The sequence below is a fragment of the Pagrus major genome, chromosome 13 (genome assembly GCF_040436345.1).
Source record: "Pagrus major chromosome 13, Pma_NU_1.0".
Lineage (NCBI taxonomy): Eukaryota > Metazoa > Chordata > Actinopteri > Spariformes > Sparidae > Pagrus > Pagrus major.
This window is the reverse complement of record NC_133227.1, coordinates 20,923,610-20,942,991: the sequence shown is the minus strand read 5'-3', so window position 1 is coordinate 20,942,991 and position 19,382 is coordinate 20,923,610. Positions and strand designations below refer to the sequence as shown.

General features: G+C 40.6%; 1 protein-coding gene across 4 annotated transcripts; it reads right to left on the bottom strand.

Moving 5' to 3' along the window:
* Positions 1–14,365: 14,365 nt before the first annotated feature.
* On the bottom strand, positions 14,366–18,767 carry LOC141007333 (putative fibroblast growth factor 1). Of its 4 annotated transcripts, none has more exons than XM_073479685.1 (4): positions 18,662–18,767; positions 17,492–17,939; positions 16,940–17,043; positions 14,366–16,046 (listed from the first exon to the last, which is right to left on the bottom strand). In XM_073479685.1, exons 2-4 carry the CDS (start codon positions 17,808–17,810, stop codon positions 15,861–15,863), a joined length of 609 nt encoding a protein of 202 aa, XP_073335786.1. In that variant the 5' UTR covers positions 17,811–17,939; positions 18,662–18,767; the 3' UTR covers positions 14,366–15,860. The 4 variants fall into 4 exon arrangements, with proteins under 4 accessions (XP_073335786.1, XP_073335787.1, XP_073335788.1 ...); XM_073479686.1 differs by having other exon boundaries at positions 17,492–17,708; XM_073479687.1 differs by having other exon boundaries at positions 17,492–17,708; positions 18,666–18,767.
* Between the last annotated feature and the right edge of the window lie 615 nt (positions 18,768–19,382).

Here is a 19,382-nt window from a genome sequence, read left to right as displayed (position 1 = left end):
AAAGGCCACATGGCTGTCCGCGCTGGTTGTTATAGAATCAAACCTGTGACCTTTTAGTAGCGCTAATAGGACCTTTAAATAGGTTTCTCTGTGTGTGTGCCAGAGGTCACCCTGATCCCAGGGTGCATCTTCAAAGAGGAGTACGTTTTTCATTTCATCTTCTAATTTTCGTCTGTGGTATAATAGGTGGATGAAGCTTCCCTGTATGTATAGAAGTTGCTTAAACCTGCATTCTTTCTAATAGCCAGTGGCAGGTGAATCCACTGGTTTTAAAAAGAAGTATGTAAGCTTACGAAAAAATGACCCTACCTCTCATTGATGTATTCCCTCATTAAACTGTTCTTGCAACTGACTGATCAACCACATTTTCGTAATGTTACGGTTTTGCGACTCGGGGAAAAAGATCAGAAAAATACGCACATAAGGGGAAGTTACCATTGTTAACGTTGTGAAAGGATACATTTTAAACCAGACCATCTGTTCCTAAACCAAACCAGTATGTTTTTGCCTAAACTTACCCAACCCGTGAGAGGCTACAAAAAAGAAAGAAAAAACAGGCAAAAATACTTATTGTAAAAATAATAAATGAACATTATCGTAATATGTTTTAAATAGGATACAAACGTCTGTCTCCTGGGTGAGAGTCCTGTACGTTGCCATTAAAATGTCTGTAACGACTAGACCTTTGTTTCATATTTTGTTGAGTCGTGTGCTTGCATTCAATAACAGTCAATGAGTGAGGAAGGATGACAGCAAACAAGATTAAACATAACACGATTAAATACTGCCTGAGTCGTGATCCCCTGCTACTTACATCTTTGGTTTTGTTTCGATCGGAAGACCCCTAGTGGCAGAAATTTACAATTACATACTGCGTGTTTACCTTTGAATTCGTCACTGCCCTATTCCCAAAATCCTTAGCAACAGTTTTATCATATCAACTCCACAGTATTCTTCAGTCAGCGACAAATGCTTACTTAATGAGTTTGTCACCAAAGATTCACAGACAGTGGGACCTGGGGTTGGTTCGTTCAGGACTTTCATACCACTGACGAGGGTTTGGGTAGAGTGATACTGTAAATTGAAGTGGTTTGTGATGGTTTGCATGACGATACTCAAGCAGCACTAATTTAATCTAACTGGAAACATCAGAGGTGTTGTCAGTGCTGACGAGGTTCTTAAAGTTTATTCTCTGTCGCTCATTGACAAGATAACCTCTTTTTATTGTGTCTTATAATCTTGTCCTTGGCCTGTTTGTTGTGTGTCTTTTGAGCACCACTATTGCATTAAATGTATTGTAATTTGTTTTAAATGTGTTGTTATCAGGGCGACATTGCTAAAGAGAGTCCGCTCTCTGTGGCCTTCTATGTTTTAAATAAAGATTATAATGATTTACACCATTACAGTACATTTTAATCAAAATTAAGAATCTGGTCGGCGTTTAAACCACAGGGTGTGTATTTTCCCTACTGTTGAATTACGTTTACTTCCACATGCTAAGCAGAAAGAGGAAAATATGAAGGGAAATTTTTTTTATTTAATATAACTGACTTTTTTTTTAGGTCTTTGCCACCCAGTTAGACGAGAGAGCTGGACTGACTCAATGTTCAAACAGTTATTTCCTCTCATTGTCTCTGATTCAAACACACACATTCACACACAACAACTGTAGATGATGAATTTTCCACTGAACTTGTGTTTGATGTCTATTTCCACCCAAGTGACGTTAATCAAAGCTATTTTTAAACTGTTAACGTGTTGTCAGCTGAAGGTTAAGTACAGATAACTGTTGTGCAACACTTGTAGAGCCCTGATTAGTAAGTTTAATACTTTATTTATCTCTGTGAGATTGTCTTGACATAAATACTGTCTTTCCATTTCCCCAAATTTCCAACTTTTTATTGTTCTTATCTCTGTCTCAAAGAAGCTTTTCTAAAAGAACTTGGAGCACAGCAATGAGAAAATGCTTAGAGGAAGTTCTTTTCAACTCAAAAATTGTGATTTCTCAGCTTTGAGAAGATTTGACCCATCTGAAAGAAGTCATTTTCAGGTTCAAGGCAAAGGGAAGTGCGAGCAATCTGTCTTTTCAGGACAAAAATGTAAGACTCACAAGACCTGGAGTCAAGGCAGGTCTTGGTGTAGTGCAGCACTGGGGGAACTTTGTATATATATATATATTTTAGCCTTATAACAGAATAGAGTTCAAGGATGCAGCCTGCTTTGGCAAATATCTTTATCACCCGTCTATGAGTGGAAAAAATATAAAGAAAAAGTACTCAGTTATAGAGTTACAGTCCCACTAGACTGATGGATAAACAACATTTTCTGTGGTGTGATTGCAAAATACTCTAGAACATGTATCCTCATATCAGTAACTTTTCTTATCCAAGAGGAAACACTGCATTCAAGTGCACTGTCAGTCCTGATAATGAGTGATTCTTGGTCATGTGTGAGTAATAAAACCCAGCACACTGTTTATTTCCTCAACCTGACCTCTTTTCAGGGCACGCATAACGAGGATTATTACACCGACCGCAGTGATTGTTTTCAGAGGTCTCTGTTTTTAACACATGCCATCTAAAGTAAGTCATGTGTACTGTGTGTGTGTGTGTGTGTGTGTGTGTGTGTGTGATTGACAGTAACAGCTTTAATGCAGCAAATAGTGGAAGAGGAAAAACAGTCCATTCATCATATTTCGCCGTGATGCCAGAATCACTTTCGTCACATTCTCAAACATCCCGTCTCTCTGTGCCCTCATCTTTCTTTTTTCTCTCTCCTTACTTCCACTTATCTCTCTTTCTCTGTCTTTTTTTTTTCCAGACTCCGTTCTGTTGTCTCTTCCTCTCCCTCCCTCCCTCCCTCCCTCCCTCAGTCTCTCCCCCCTCCGGTCTTCCCATGGGCCCAGAGGAGATGATAAGGTGATGTCATACCTCCGCTTCCTGGGGATGTGAGTAACTGTACACTGTGTGCCTTGGGCCATGGCAGGGAGTGTGTTTGTGTGAGTGTGAGTAGCAAGTAGTTTGTGTTTTTCTGAATGAGAGAGAGTCAAATAGGGAGAAGAGGAGCGGAGTAAGTGGTGGAAAGACTGCAAAAGCTGCCTGGGCAAAATGTTTTCCAGTGAATCGTTGAAAGCATTCTTTCCTTTGTCTGTGACACAATCGTACTAATACATCATGCACTCGATATTTATATTGTGTTTTTATGACTACATGCACATTCAGTATGTGTATATAGTTCACACTTCAAGGGTAAGCTAGAGCTAGTTCACGTCAATTTCTTCTTTATTCTTTAACGTTTCTTCAAGTAATACATTACATCTGAGTTGACGGTGCCATTCACAACATCAAAATAGATCATACTCAACATGTTCGCAATCCCAACTCATCAAATGCAGCTGCTCGGTCAGGTAACCTTAAAGCAGAAGATTGTCAATACTGATGCTTTAGGTCGGCAGCTCAGGTCGGGTGCCAACCCAAGACATCAGTATTTGACGACCTGGGGATGAGACTCGACAGTCTCAACTATCTTTCTCTGCAAAGTTACATTTTGTTGCTTTGAGTTTCAAACAAAGCTTGCTGACAGTTTACATGTTATGACTTTTGGACTGTTATTAACATTGTGAAACTGTCACGGTTTGGTTAGGTTTAGGCTAAAAAAAATATTTGGTTTGGTTTACGAGAATACCACACTTTTGGTTGAAATAATAAATAATGCTCAGTCACATAACTTGGACAGTTTCTTTTGCTCTTTACACTGACGAACTGAAGTAGAAATTAGAAGCGTTGGGTCACTGACCAGGCTGCTGTTGGAAAGCTGCATGTTATACACTTACTCTTTCATTTTGTGCTGAAGGACATCTTTGCTGTGCAATCATAGTCACGTACAAAGATGATGTCAGCCGTCAGCTGACAGAGTTTACAGCTTGTTTGTGCCGCCCCCAAGTGACCAAAAACTCAGTAATTGCAGGTTTAACTAGATTTTTAGTACCACATATTTCTGTTGTTTGCAGCACCAGTACTGTCTTCAGCTTTGGATTGGAAGTTTTCCAATATATAAATGATGCCCATTTGGAAACCACTGCTATAAACAATTTATTAATTGATTGGCATTTCCTTTATATTAGCCCTTCTCCATGATGTCGGGCAGCTCCCAGCCTATAGATACAGAAACATGATACAGACCTGTGTGAACTAGATTGGACCATTTAAATCCTGTCTCTTATCTGTGGCCTTGTGGTTTTATTTGTGTGCTCTGAGCACTCTCATTTGTGGAAGGTGAGTTCAGTCCATGAGAATGAACGCAGGTTAACCGTCGACCTCAGAACTGAGTAAATGCTGAACACTTTCTTATGTCAACATTACGCTGAAATCTACTGTGAACTGCACAGAAGTTTCAACTAAAATTGAGATCACTGGCTCATGAAAAATGCAGTTAGAAAATGATAAATAAATGACAGACAGCTTTGTGTTCTTAACTGCTTCAAATGAAATACAGCCCAGTTCCCTCCTTGTTGTTGGACAGCTGAATAACCCTCCCACTGTTAGGTTACAGTAACAGACGCCTATTTTAAGCGAGGAGCTCTTGGCCGTCATTTTTAGTAAAATTACACAGAAAATCTCTGGGAGGAGAACAGGCCGGAAGAGAGGGAGCCTGAAAATAACTAAAGGAGTGGAAAAAGAGATTCCCTCCTCCTCCTGTTGTCCCTGTAAGACGTGCCTGTGCCCGGAGCCCGGGGCATGTATACGCTCAACGGCAGCATGAAGCTGTAAAACAATGTTGAGTGTGCGCTTGAAGCGGTTCCCTTATAAATCAAACATAAAACCGTGCTGGCGCTGCAGTCCATCTGGGCGCAAGAGCAGCACTTTGAACCGTGATCACATGGCGCTTTCACCTCAGATGAGCTGCGTTCAGCCTAAATGGTGCACTTAAAAGGATAAAACCATGTTGTTTTAAGCTTGTACCAATCTTTTATATTGCTGGTGCTGTCTGACATGTTCAGCAGAGTTGAGGAAGCTTTTCCTGCCATATATACCAGCTTCCACTAGTCAGAATTCTTCTTTTTTTTGTCAAAATTCTCCCATTTTTCTGGTGTGACTGTTCTTATTCAGCTGTTTTAACTGTGATTACTTGTGTTTTCACGCCAGCGTATGCATTCAGGTGTTTTTCATTGAACCAGGAACTATATCTAGGTTTTTGATTGGTTGAGTAGGTTATCAGACACAGCTAAACATACAAGGAACGTATCACCAATCACTGATATCCTCAGCAGCTCTGCAATCACATATTACATAAGTATTTCTGATTCTGAATAACTGCTTAAATCATCTGACAACCCCAAAAATTGCCAAGACAAGATGTCGTCCACACCTGTGCAAATCATTTAAAAATGAATATTCTGTTGTACTTCATTTCAGTTTTTGTTATAAATGAAATAAAAAATATAAATATATGAATTATATAAATATAAATTTATCCTTTAGTGCCCGAATCATCATCGGTTATTTGTTTAATTAGTTTTCACATTTTTCAAAATGTAACACTATAAACTTTTCCTGACCAAAATGTTCATGTAGCCTGAACCTAATAAAACACTGGGCTGTAGGACATAAACCCTGAAGCCTTGAGGCAAAACGCTGGGATTAATATGTCCATCATCCATCCTACTGTTGCCCATTGACTAATATGGACAAAGCTTCCAGGTCTGAAAAGGTCTTGCATTATTTCTGTTGGCCAGCAGGGGAAACTCCACTTGTTTCCAAACAAGGTTCACATGTATGTAAGCGTATGAAAAAATGACGCTGCTTCTCACTTGATTTATGACCTCAATAAACAGTTTCCTTTTAAATTCACAGTCTTATTCCCTAGTTTCAAGACATCTTTAATACGGCATGATATTCATTTAGTAAATTACGGTTCCATTCAGAGTAAAATTGACGATAAAGCGGGGTATGGTTCAGGACAATGGTTGTCTTGCGATTGATAAATCACTACCACAGTGTGTTCTTGGGTTCCTAGTCAGATCCAATCCTTCACAGCTCCACCCTCTCGTCCAAATATGGTCACTTCTGGCCCTAAAAAAACAGATGCCGATGACCATAATGCCTAACTCCAGGCTTTCGAAACACGTTTTAGACGATAGGCAGCACTTCCTGGTCTGGTAAAACAGTCGCCAGTGAACGTCAACATTTTTACTTATAGTTAATCCATCTAGTTCTATATAAACAGAATTTTTAAGGAGACATGGTTAGAAGTATCTTTCATTTTGGTATTACAATGTGGGCAATGAACTGGAGATCAATCTCAAAATGCTGGAGTAGAAATACAAACGTTTGACTCTTTAGCAACACTTTAAAAGACACGGCTCTATAGTCTTAATCATCAATGCGTTTAAGGGATTACACAACTTTCTCTCATCTGTCGTCATTTCTCTCTCCATCTCTGTCCTACTTGCTCACCTTTCCATTAGTCACTGCTTTTCCACCCCTCCCTCGCCTCCCCCGACCACCACCTCCTCACCTTCTGAGGTCAGCAGACAATGGGCCACTTCAAAAGGCTCAGTTTGCTTTAGACATTCTTTCTGGAGAACGAGAGAACAATTATAGCTACTCCTCTGGTCTGGGCGCACACGAAAAAAGGATGTTGCCTAAAAACAGAAAGGAAAGGAAGCGGGGACAGAATAAAATGGGGGAGTGAGTGAGACAGAAAGAAAGAGAGAGGAAGCCACAGTATCCTGCAATGACACGGCCACGGCCACAACCAAACAGTATGAGATATCTGGGATGTGTGGAATGTGAAGCATTCGCCATGAATAGGCCTCGACGTTTGTTTTAAGGAGCTATTTTTCCCTCAGTCGGACAAGTTCTCTATTTTCATGTTCTGAATGACAGGAAGGGGAAAGGGAAGAGGAAGAGATAAGAGGTTAAACTTGGACGTTTCTTTCCCAGAGAGGAGACTGGGCAGAGATGCAGAGAAGAGTGGGTGTAATGGCTTTGCTTACGCATTCAGTGCCAGAATAAGAATTATTCCATGACGACTTCCAGGGAAATGAAAAGAGGATACTCTAATGCCTTTTGCATCATGTCCTTGACACAAGTGCAGTCATGCTTTTATTTATTTATTTATTTTTTTGCAGGAGGTGGAGTGGGCTTTCTGCTTCAGCTTGTACATAAAAAAAAATAATAATACACACTTGGATGTTTTCTGTTACAGAGCGTTTGTTTTAAGATGAATTTATCTGAAGAAGACTGTAAGACTGAAGATGGGATTTATTGTGATTGGCTTCAACTGCAAAATGGCACTTGTAGCTCCGAGTGATATAAAGATATCAAATATCAAAGAATAAAAGCCAACAAATATAAATATATTTGTACATTTGTGGTATATTTTTGTGAAATGTATACAGACAGCTTACAGGAAATCTCCACTTACACAACTCTACAGTATACGTCTTATCTCAGTGCTTTTTCATTCCTAACTTAGTTAACATACTTCACTTCTCACAGTTTGCTTTGTAAATATAGTTAATTTTTTTTTTTTATATGGCGTTTTTAACATTTTGGATCATTTAGATAGTCACATAGGTGCTTTTAACTAGTGACATTGGCCTGTCAGCTAGCCTAGCTGGCTTCCTAAAAACCTCTGCATATAGACAACAGTAGGACCAGTCACCCTTCTCTCCGATCTGTGGTTTAAATCCTTTATCCAGCTCTTCCAAGCACCAACGTTACTGTGTGGCTAGCTAACATCGCTGACAGGTATCTGTCTATCTGCAGTATATATGTGTAGTTATCTTGGTGCTTTTCCATCCATGATACCATACCATCCAAATACTTCCCTTATCCAGCAATGAGGCCGGAGCTTTACTGCTTGCTTTAACTTTAACTTTTTGGCAGCTCCTTCAAGCACTGAGTGTAAAAATGCACCATAGCAAAGTAACGTTAGCATGTGGCTACCTAACCTCGTTAACGGTTATCTATCTATCTAAAGGATCAAAAATGTTAAAAACACGACGTACAAAAACGAATGGTAAACTATTAACAATATAGACAAAGGGAACTGTGAAAAGTGTAGTATTTCAACTAAGTTACAGATGAAAAACTACGATAACTACAGACGTATACTGTGGAGTTGGCACTAGAAGTAAAAGGACATGCAGTTTGTAAAGCAGATCTACGTCACACTACATTGTGCAAGTGGAAAATATGAATTCCTCCTACAAAAACATCACTTATGATTTCCTACTTTTAGTTGTAGGCTATGTAGCAATAATCATCATCATCATCGTCGTCATTGACTTAATTTCCTGGAATATTGTCAGCTTCCTTTCCTTTCCTGAAGTTCTGGTCCCTATTTTGATGTTATAACGGGATAGAGGTGAATAATATTTCTGAACAATACAATATTTTTCTAACAGTGGGCCATTTCCTGTGCTCTGAACGTCATCAGGAAGTCCAAAACGTCACGGATACTTTGAAAGACGCACTAATAAAAGATGTTTCCAGCTGAAGGAACCAGAGCTCAGTTTCCCATAGGATGCTGAGTAATATGTCAAGACATCAGCTGCCACGATATTCACAAAGGGTCATGGAAACTAATATCCTGTCTTTAATCATATAGTGTGTCTGTCTGTGGATGAGTGTGGGTGTGTGTTAAAATAATCTTTGATGTCGAGCTGCAGCGTCAGTGTCAGTAGAGTAAATTCCCAGGATGTCGAAAGGATAAAAGCAAGCAGAACGAGGTATGACTTCACTGCTAACTATTCTATTCAGGATATTTTTGACCATCACAGGCGTCATCACTGCAGTTGGTCCGTGTGTGAGAGTGTGTTTGTGTATGTGAGACATCGCAGCTGAGAAGACAGGCCAGCTTCCGGTCTCGACAAGGTGTGCGTGCTTGTGTGTGTGTGTGTGTGTGTGCGTGCCTACTCAACTGAAACAAAGGATGACAGTTCTCCCATATTTGCGGAAGCACAAGCAGTGATTTAGAGAGTCACACTTAAACGTGTGAGACTCTGGGGTGAAGACTGTGTGTGTATGTGTGAGATAGTGTGTGGGTACGAGCTGTACTGAGTGCAGGTGTGACAGGGAAAACAATCACCCCATCTTTTATCCTCCATCACTCAGTTTTTAGGACATGTGTAGGATCACGGGCAGAGTCTAACGATGGAGGTCCATCCGGGGACGCGTCACTTATCTCCATACAAGTCAAACAAAAACCTACATTTTATACAATTACGCAACTTTTTTTTGCGTCCACTGCCAATGTTATTTAAAGTCTCGCTGTCTACAATATCTTCACGTGGCAAAATGGTTAATGGTTACTTACTTCTTCTTCCGCGCTGTGGGGCCCATAGAGCTTGTGCATTAAGGACTTCCACTAACCTGCTAACCTGCTAAGTTGCGGTTTAGCGCCCGTCTAACTTGAATAGAGATAAAATTATTAAATCTTGCGGCACTGCTAGACTTTACACACTTTATAGGACCGTATGGCTCAAATTACGACAGTCAAATGAGTCATTTCACGGCCACATTGTAACGCTCACCAACACTTTTACAGCTGCTTCTTTCACAATGTAAAGCAAAGAAGTCTTTTTGGGCCCCAGTGAATCACGTGACGTTGTAATTACACGGTTTGGCCACTACGAAAGTAGCTTCTTATGAAAAATCTTTTAAAAGCTGTGAATAATAACCAGCAGCTACATAAACTAATGAAGGCACTGATGTAATAGAATTTACAAACATAGTGTAACTCAGTGATTTTAACCAAAACCATGATGTTTTCCTCAACCTGACCGAACAACAAGCGTACAAAGAACGTCCGGCAATAGACCTGTTTAGTTGTTTTGGTACGCAGATGTGTTGTTTTTAGCCGCAGCGGTGTTAGTACTAAAATAAAGCGATCATTGTTTTGTCTCCGTCCACTGCTATACCCACTACTTCAATTCCGAGCACACCACTGCCTATTAGTAAGTGGATAAAACACCTAATGTGGTATCTTTGATGAACCTTTCAGTCCCTTTGGGCTCGTTGTCTCATTTTGCTTTGTTTCACCGAAAACAGCGCAGCAACTTTTAGCTTACACACTCCTAAATGAGCTCCATGTGAAGAGGGACGTGCACACATCTCCGAGGAATCTTTTTCTTTACAGTTAAAACTGTGTAGGTTTCCCTTTGCTGTGTCTGTGGCTAAATCCTAAAGGGGTTTATTGGTTGACAAATGCCAAACGTTGAGGAAAAGCTGCATGTTTGGAGCCCCAGCAGAATGTGTCTATCCAGCACAAATCATCTATTAGGAAAACAGTTGCTGTAGGGCCAACCACAAGCATCCGGGCAATTCTCTGGGTTGTCAAAATGCTCCCTCCCTCTTTCTCTGTCCCCCTATTTTCTTTCCCTCTCTTCCTCCCCCCCCTTCCCTTGCCTTCCTCCCATCTTGTCTCAGAGAGCAGTAGCAGATGGGGAGACCGGTGTCAGCATTTCCAGTTGGATCAGCTGACGGATATGCATCCCCTGTTTCCCATCCTGTTGGTGTGTGAGTGGTTTGCTTGTGCGGAGGAGAGAGGTGAAGGGAATAGCATGCGTACAGTAACGTTGACAAAGCATCTCTGTTTTCATGATGAGGCCACCAGAACAGGATGAGAGCAGAGGAGGAGCGCAGAGGGGCAGAGCAGAGCAACCACAGGGGTTCACTGACTTTGGATTCACAAGGTTTTGCCTAGTGGATCTCCATTATACTGTATGTCTTAATGCCTTCTAGAAAATAGGTTAATAAAACTGATCGCGAAAAGGGTTATGTGCATGTGGATATATAAAAGAGTGTTGCCACTGTAAGTTTCTGTGTTTTAATATAATCTTGTGCAAATGCTTGCAGTGGTTAAGGTCTGGTTATGCTTTGGCACAAACATTTGGTTAGGGTTAGGAAAAGATCCTGGTTTGGGTTAAAATACCCTGTATTGTCTCTGCAAAATGTCCCGACATCTCAGTAGAATTTTGTTTTCTCTTTTCATTGACAGAAAAATGTCAAGGTGGTCTCGAATAGTGATCTGCCGCCATCTCGAGCCATCTGCTGCAACACTCCTCCAAATGAGAAAATCAGCTCATATAGAAAACCACAGATACTTTAAAACTGTACGTTTCTTTATGTTTCCACTTGATGTTTCTTTAGGTTTCTGTCTCCCACTCTGTGTTTATGCTCTGCTTAGGTTGAGGCACAAAAACCACTCGGTTGGGATTTGGAAAACATCATGGTATGGTTTTAAATGACAAAATACCTGTTTTGGTCGCCACAAAAAACACCACAAAAAACAAACTGCGATGTCCTGACTTCCCGTCGAAGACACCCAGTTTTGTCAGCGCAAACACAGCTGGAGATGTCCTCACTTCTGGTCAAAAAGATCTGTTGTTTGTCGGCACAAACACAGGTGGAAATTGTCCCGGGGTCTCCTTAAAAAACACCCTGTTCATCAGCGAAAACATGGCAGCAGGTGGCCCGACTTCCCATCAAAAGTATCAGTTTTTTTGTCACCACAAACACAGCTGGACATTGTCTGTCTCCCTAAAAATGTCCAGTGGCGTCTCACTTACGAGTGTTGAAACGCCACAGTCCCTCATCAAAAAATATCCAGTGGTTTCGCACTTAGAAATGCTGAAATGTACACTGGAACTGCGGTCCTCCTCCTCCTCCCAAAATGAAAGCGAGATAATAAACATGTACTCTTAACATGATATGACACGTTTTGTACAAATGTCAATATGGCACAGATACAGATGATACAGATTTGGAAGTGTCAGTGGTTTGCTAACATTTATAACATGTATGGTGGTAGAAAATGTCGAAGAATACTTGCAGCGAGGAGCAAAGAAACAAAGAGAGAAGGAATATTGGGAGAAAATGATGAGGAGAAAGCAGTAAGACAGAGACGGAGGTTAATGGAGGCTGGAAATAGAGAGACAGGCAGGAAGGGAAAGTAAAGAAAGACAACATTTAGGAAAGAGAGAGGAGTAACAGATGAGACAATGTGTCCCAGTTCCAGGGTGTGTACGCGTTGATCTGTGCGTATGTGTGTGTGTGTGTGTGTGTGTGTGTGTGTGTGTGTGTGTGTGTGTGTTTGCTTGCCGGAGTGGTTTGTGTTGCAGGGATCTTGGCTGCTGTCAGGCTAGGGGACTCCCAGAGGAAGCCAGTCCTTGTTCAGTTTACAGTGAATGATTCCCTTCCTGCCCTGCTCAGCCCTGCAGGCCAATGGCCAACCAGGTTTGTGTGTGTGTGTGTGTGTGTGTGTGTGTGTGTGTGTGTGTGTGTGTGTGTGTGTGTGTGTGTTGTGCTGCTTCATAGGGTGGCCTGGTGAAAAGAAGGAGAGAGACTGTCCTGTAAATGAGAGGTCACAGGTTGCGCAATAGTCAATGTTTGTCCACCAACAGCCATGTGTCCGGTCAGTGTCCTCAAGTCGGACAGACCTACCTGTTTTTTTGTTTTGTTTGCAGACCAAATGCTTTTGGGAAAGAAGACAGATTACCTTCTTGGATGCAACAAGTACATTTTTGTTTTGATTTCATTATGTGTTTGTTGGTTCTCAAACATTCATTCATTCATTCGTTCACTGCGCCTGTTAGTACAGTATTTATTTTCGTGTCAGGGTAACAACATTTGTAGTTTCTGGTTTGTTGGATTCTGGCATCGTTCATCGTTGATGTTTGAATAATTCATTGTTTTGAGCCTTTCGACCATTGAGGCATTCAGAAATCTTTTGAATATCTCTGTACAAAAACAGCTGCTTCAGCCACAAACGTCACTTCATGAGAGCCCTACGTCAGGCAAGCATGTGCAGAAAGACTGGATTAAGCGTTAACGTGGTTATCAGGCGCTAATATTTCCCTCTTCGTTCGGTCTGATTGAGAATTCCTTCAGATGGGGCCGGATCAGATCAGTCTCTTCTGATTGCAGTGGTTACATGAGGCATTTTTATTCTGATTGGGCTACTTTATATTCTGATTATTAGTGGAATATTATGGTCTATGTAAACACAGCTAATGACATGTTATCAGGAAAACAAATTGAGTATGGAAAGCAGAATTATAAGTAGGATAATTCAGCTCTGATCTGACACAAGGGTCACCAGGAAGTAATTTCTTAATTTGGAAAATGCCGAATTATTGCTCAATTTGAAATAGTAATTTGTCACACTCTTGGAAAAGTAATAACCGTACTGTAATGCTGCTTGCCAACTCTGTTTAAATCCCACAATAATATGGAACTTGTTGGAGTGATGAATCAGCTCCAGTCCTCCCAAACATCTTAAACCACGTTCCAGTGTTTCCTCCAGGATCTTTTTCCTGGCACGGCGGCCTCTGAAACAGCATTTCAGGCCATGTTCTGTTTCAGCCGTTACACATTAAGCGTGGATTAGATGAATAATGTCGTTGCTTCCAAAAATGTGGTGAGAATGCTTGATCGGGGTGAATGGAGGTCTTTCTCCGCGTTGTGCTGGTGTCATCTGTCTGTGGATCTTTTTCTTTTTTTTTTTCTGGAAAGCAGCAACAAAAAAATGTGTTTGTCGTAAAGGACATTGGATACATTAACTTAGCAACAGCCTCACAGAAAGATCAAAGCGTGATACTTCCATTAAATATATAAAAATCTGCCAAGTGCAGGAAGCTGGCACTGGATGTTTGGTCAGATGCTTGGTTCAGCTTCTTTGATCAGATATTTTATGATATAAAAATGAAAAATAAAAGTATTTTACGATGTCAAAATGTGAAATTGTGATTTCATTCATGTGACACTGCATTTTATTGAGGCAAAGTTTTTTGTAATGCTGCCTTGGTAAGACAGAAAACAGAATTAAACACTGTAAGTTTTGATTTTTTTGGTCAAAGTTTGTTGTAGTAAATGTTTTAACAATCAGGAAAGTTAAGTATGAAGAAAGTGGGATCTGAATCAACTTAAAATTAACTTCATATGGTGATTTTTAGCCTCCGTAAAATAATGTACAACATCTGTGTAACTATTATTCCGATACTCTGAATCCCATGACATTTTCTTTATTCAGTAATGGAGGATTTGCTGGTACATCTGGTTCAGTATCTGTAATAACCCATACATTGTGCCTACAGCTATCTAAACACATACTATTGGCATTTCCTGTGTGGTTTCTTAGCTTTACCATTATATGATTTCTTTCTACTGGTATTTGGCCAGACCCTCAAGTGGATTAATAAAAACTGAGACTAAAAGCCGTCAGCGCCTGCCTGAGCAAAACACCTCTGAACCTTAAACAATGCTGCCATCTTGTGGCCAAACAGTGTTTTTCACACAACACACTCATACAAGCAACATTGGACACTGACCACAACATGTTTCTTTAATGGTGTATGTACATTTATAAACTTTTATTCACTTTTATTCACATATAATATTTGTTTTTATGGATAATAAATCAGGCTTTGTTTCATACATTTTAATATACTTAATACAATATGTATTACTTTGTCAAAAGGTGGTCACGATACCTTTTTGCTCCTTCACTACGTATGTAGGCCTTTAAATTATTGTTCTGATTGCAATGTTAAGTGCAATTAAATGTCATTAGTAGTAAAACTTTATAAATAAATATTCACAATAGTAATGTAACCTAGTATAGTGTGACAGTAACATGTGTTTCAACAATGACAATAAACAGTATTAAGAAAGATCTGCTGGGCTGTGAAGCTGAGCCATTTCGCCAGTGAAAGGAAACGTTTCACGACTTCTGTGGTCCAGTACAGAATGGTCGGTATTTGGTCCCAACCAGAATCAAATAATTCACACTTGAGCTTTTGGTGTCACCAAGATGTAAAAATGTCCAATTCGTAAGAACGTTTTTTTTTTGGACTGCTTCTGGGATGGCAGCCGACCCGACTTACGGTCCCTGGCGTCAGTATTTGACGAGTTGGGACTCAAATTTTAACTTTCTTACAAATAGGAACTTTGACTCTTTTCAACAATAATTACTGAAACAAAGTTTTCACATCAGCCTTGTAGACTGTCAGCCAACATGGGCACATGATAACAATAAAATAACACCGTATAAAGTTATACAATCGTACAAATGTTTCACTTTTGGCTTGGCTGACCACGTCATAAACAAGGGTACTGCTTTCAAGAGCAACATTTTAGCACAAAATTGCCTCGTATCAACTTTGCTGACCTTTTGAAAGTTGCTCACTATCCATAAAGCACACAAATGGTTACAGAGTTGGGCATCAAACAGGCTCGAGCGGACTAAAAATAGTTACCAGGAAGATTAAGAAGTCAGCAAACATCCACCGTTCTCTTACTACAAAGTAAAGTTAAGCAAGGCACTGAATTAACTATAGTTCCCTGCGCTGCAGACTTTGTTTACTGGAGTTTGTGTTTACTGCCAGATGTTCAGCTTTTTTTATTTTTGCCTTGTTAGTTTCCTTTGTACCAGACGTGATGAATCGTGAAACTATTTATGTGTAAAAGCGGTCCATTGCTGTCTTCCAGCAGTGGTATTTCATACTAGGGTTCAAAGTGAACACCCATTTATCAACACTGACACGCACTGATACCAAACACATTTTCTGTCTGCAGTGAGAAGAAAGTATTCTGGACATTAGCTCGTATACCTGTGAGGATCATATGCGGTATGAGCAGTATGAGCCTTCATGACGTATTCCCTTCATAAACCAGAGAACATTGAGGTTATTAACAGAGCTCGAACTAACAGCATTATGTGTTCGCCTCAGGCTTTCGCTGTGATTTTGAGTGACCTTCAAATGGGATACTTCTCCCAGCGTAAAACTGCACCTTTAATGTGCATTTAAAGACTTCAGTGAGCGTGTCCATGTTTCCTGGTGCCGTCTTGCTTTACACGCTGCCCGCAGGCCTCGGCAGGAATAAGACGGCCTTCTGACCCTGGTGGGTGTCTGGTCCTGCTTTGGGTTGGCCGTTCCTCTTCAGCCCAACATACCAGTTGTACTTCTGAGAGCGATATGTGTTGTAGTCGTTCTCTTCGTACTTTTCCAGGAAGTAACACTCATCGTTCAGTGCTTGCTGAGACAAGAAAATGATAAGAGGGGGGAGAAAAGAGAAGAGAAGAGCAGAGGAGAGTTTGTTTCATAGCAAATGTTCTGATTCTTCATATACACACTGCAAAAAATCTGCTGAGATCTACAGAATCTACATGACAAATCGTCAGCTGTTTTATACGTCCCATTAACTAATTTTTGCTCACAGTGATTTATATTATGCAGAAAAATCTGCTTGTCAGCCGTTGGCACTGTGGTTTTCCGGTGTTTCGTAGTCGTGGAAATAACCAAGGCTATTTCAAAACGGTCGGACAAGTTAATAAGTATTATGTGATGTGACGAAAGTAGTTCCAATGAAACGGCTCCGAAAACTATTAGGCAACAGTTAGAAAGAGAAACAGGATCTAATTTCATCATGATAAAAACACTGACTTGTAATAAATCATACATCTGGTTATTTAATTTATTCACATTGACTCAACATGATAGAAGAACTTTGCATTTAATGTGACACTTTACATTGAACTTATGTAATTAAATTAAATGGAACATTTACATGTAATTGAAATACTTAAAGGGGCACTATGTAGTTTTGGAAAAGAAATTTGAAAGCAGAAAGTTTATATTTATGATATTAATAAGATAATAATACAAACAAAATATTTATTTGATATACATGTATGTCCTTCAAAAACATCTATCCTCAGATGGGAATTAAGTGTGTTTGAAGCTAGGAAGATACTTACTTAGAAGGATCCCGCAAATATAAACAAAGCAAAACGGCAAGAAATTGTGTCGCCATTGTGTCGAAAACTACATAGTGCACCTTTAAAGTCACTGTTTTGGGCAAATTATTTTTTTTAGTGTCGCGGCATCCGTGCTATGTTTAGAGTTTGAAACTGTTTCAAAAAAACTCACTGATCCATAGAGGCGTCCATTTTTGTTCATGGCCAGGTACCTCCCTGACATCTCGCCCTTGATGACCACCACTCCTACACTCACAGCCTTCAGCCTCAGTACATCTGCAACACAACACGTGACACTGTTCAACAAAACACCGCTCTTGGACGGTAAACTTAATTAAACACAATGTAACCATCATTTTTCCACTGAAATAGATATTGGCCCTTCATAGGCCCTTTCGTCTCAGTATGCACAGCGGTAAGTACTTATTAATCACCAGAACGTCTGCGATTACATACCTTGCTCAAGAGGACTTTAACTGTTTGCTCAAGTAATTATTAACATTCTTCCTTTATTACAAGTCCAGTTCTGTTTCCTTCTAACCAAAACTCTTCTCTTTCTTATCTTTATTCTAACAACCCTGAAGACTTTTAATCATCAGTAAAGTTAAAAGTAGATATGATGTACAGAATATGCTCAGCTTCATTTCATTCATCAAAATGCTTTCACAAAATCTTTAAGATACAACAACCAATCATACATCAGTTTCATACATTCCTTTCTCACCATATGGGTCATTGTCCTGCCTGCCACCATTCACAGTCCCATCTGCCAAAATCCTGAGGTGATATCCTCCGTTCCGGCTGTACAGTCTGGTCAGCGTCCGCTGCTCCTGTCTTGACAGGTCCAGAGACGCAGGTCCAAACGGCAGCACTGTAACATCTCCCTCAGACATCCTGCACAGAGTTTGAGGCTTGGACGAAGCAGAGTGTTGTCCCTGTGTCTGCAACGACAGAGCAGATCCACTTCGTTCGCTATTTGTGTCACCTGGACTGTGTCTGAGACACGGGAGAAAACAGGAAGTGGAGGACAACGCCGCCTTCATGATGATTACGGGAAATGCTCTCCTCCCCAGCCCTCCTCTATCACTTTCGCCTTCTCTCTGCTTCTCTCTTTCTCTCTGTCAACCTTTTAAGGTACTCATGAAGTGATGAAACCAGCCAGGGAATCAGATCTGGACGGAGGCCAAGCAGAGCAACATGACTAAACTTGTTTTCCAACTGAACATCACTTTGATTTTGTCTTAGTGGAAATAACTTCCAGATGTTGCGGTGATGTAACTTTCACCTGAAATCATGAAACAAAATATGCACGTGGACATGACCGAGTGCAGATAAAATTTCCGTAATGTTTTTTTACTCCCTGCCGGAAATGCAGGCAATAGTCTAACAAGAACGTGCAACAGTTTAACACATGAGCAGATGAAACACAGGAGCCATTTTCCTCACGCTGTTTGAAGCAAAGATGTTTTGACACCTTGTATTCAGACAAAAAAAATCTCCAGCAGCTACTTGAAATCTTTCTGCCTGTGAAACTCGAACCCATCCAGCCCTGTCTGTCTTACCCTCACTCCAGAAAACAATCAAGCCCATTTTAAAGCCACAATGTCAGTGTAATCTCAACATCCTGGAGGGTAGAGATCCCAGAGCAGCAGCGGCTGTCATAAAGTCTGTCAAATGTAAAAGTGAGCAGGGAAGCGGGCCGAGCCAGCAGTGTCACTGTACAACTCTGGTCTTTGTTATCATTTGCAGCCAGAGGTAGAGTATAAGTGAAATAGAGACAGGCTAGCCCACATCTGGAATGTCTTGAAGAGGCTTGAGAAACAGAGCGAGGAAGAGGGAGAAGGAAAGCGAAAGACAGAGAAGTGCAAAGCCACAAGAGGAATTTAAGGCCTACCCACTCGCAGTTGTTTTTTCCTAGGAACAGGACCTGGAGCAGAATGTCCTATTACGGGATATGAGAAGTAAGTTAGTGGCAGACTGGTCCTCGGGGACCTTCGGACAGAGCTGCCCGTGGGGGAATGACGTCAAAAGTCTAATCGTTGACCGAGTCAGAGTGCAAATGCGTGGGAGGAGAGCCTGAACCTGATAGTAGAAAGGGATGATGTCTGGGCAAAAACCGTAGAAAGCTCTGCTGGGAATACTGCAGAAAGTTCTGTGCTCACCAAGATTTGGAAACATGAGATTAATGATCTTGTTTCCAAAGTTGTTTACTAGTTTCCATCTTCACCTCGACTCTTAGATTGATCATTTTTATGTCTTTAACAGCTAAATTAGCCGGAAAATCTTCGATAACTTGCTTTAAGTGAGGGCATGATCATACACCATTAGTATTAAAGGGGAATTCCACCAATTTTACACATTTTTTTTTAAAGGTCTTAGGGGAGTGCTACTGCATATGTGAAAAGTGTGGTCTAAAGCCTTTTGTGACTCCAGAGGAAGCTGCAAGTAATCTGATAAACTGCCTCCAGTGATGTCACTCAGTGGCTAAGTTGCACTGGAAGAAGAATATGTGGAATAAAAAAGGTTGTATTGAATCTGATCATGTTTTTTTTGCTGCCCACAATAAGTGTTGTAGGAGAGCAATGCAGACCAGAGGGCTGTTTTTCAAAACCTGG

Coding starts and splice junctions, on each gene's coding strand:
- LOC141007333 (XM_073479685.1), bottom strand. CDS start 17,810: ATGAAGGCGGCGTTGTCCTCCACTTCCTGTTTTCTCCCGTGTCTCAGA. Junction 17,044..17,491: donor GCAGGACAATGACCCATATG/GTGAGAAAGGAA, acceptor GTTGTGTTGCAG/ATGTACTGAGGCTGAAGGCT. Junction 16,047..16,939: donor ATGGACGCCTCTATGGATCA/GTGAGTTTTTTT, acceptor TTCTTGTCTCAG/CAAGCACTGAACGATGAGTG.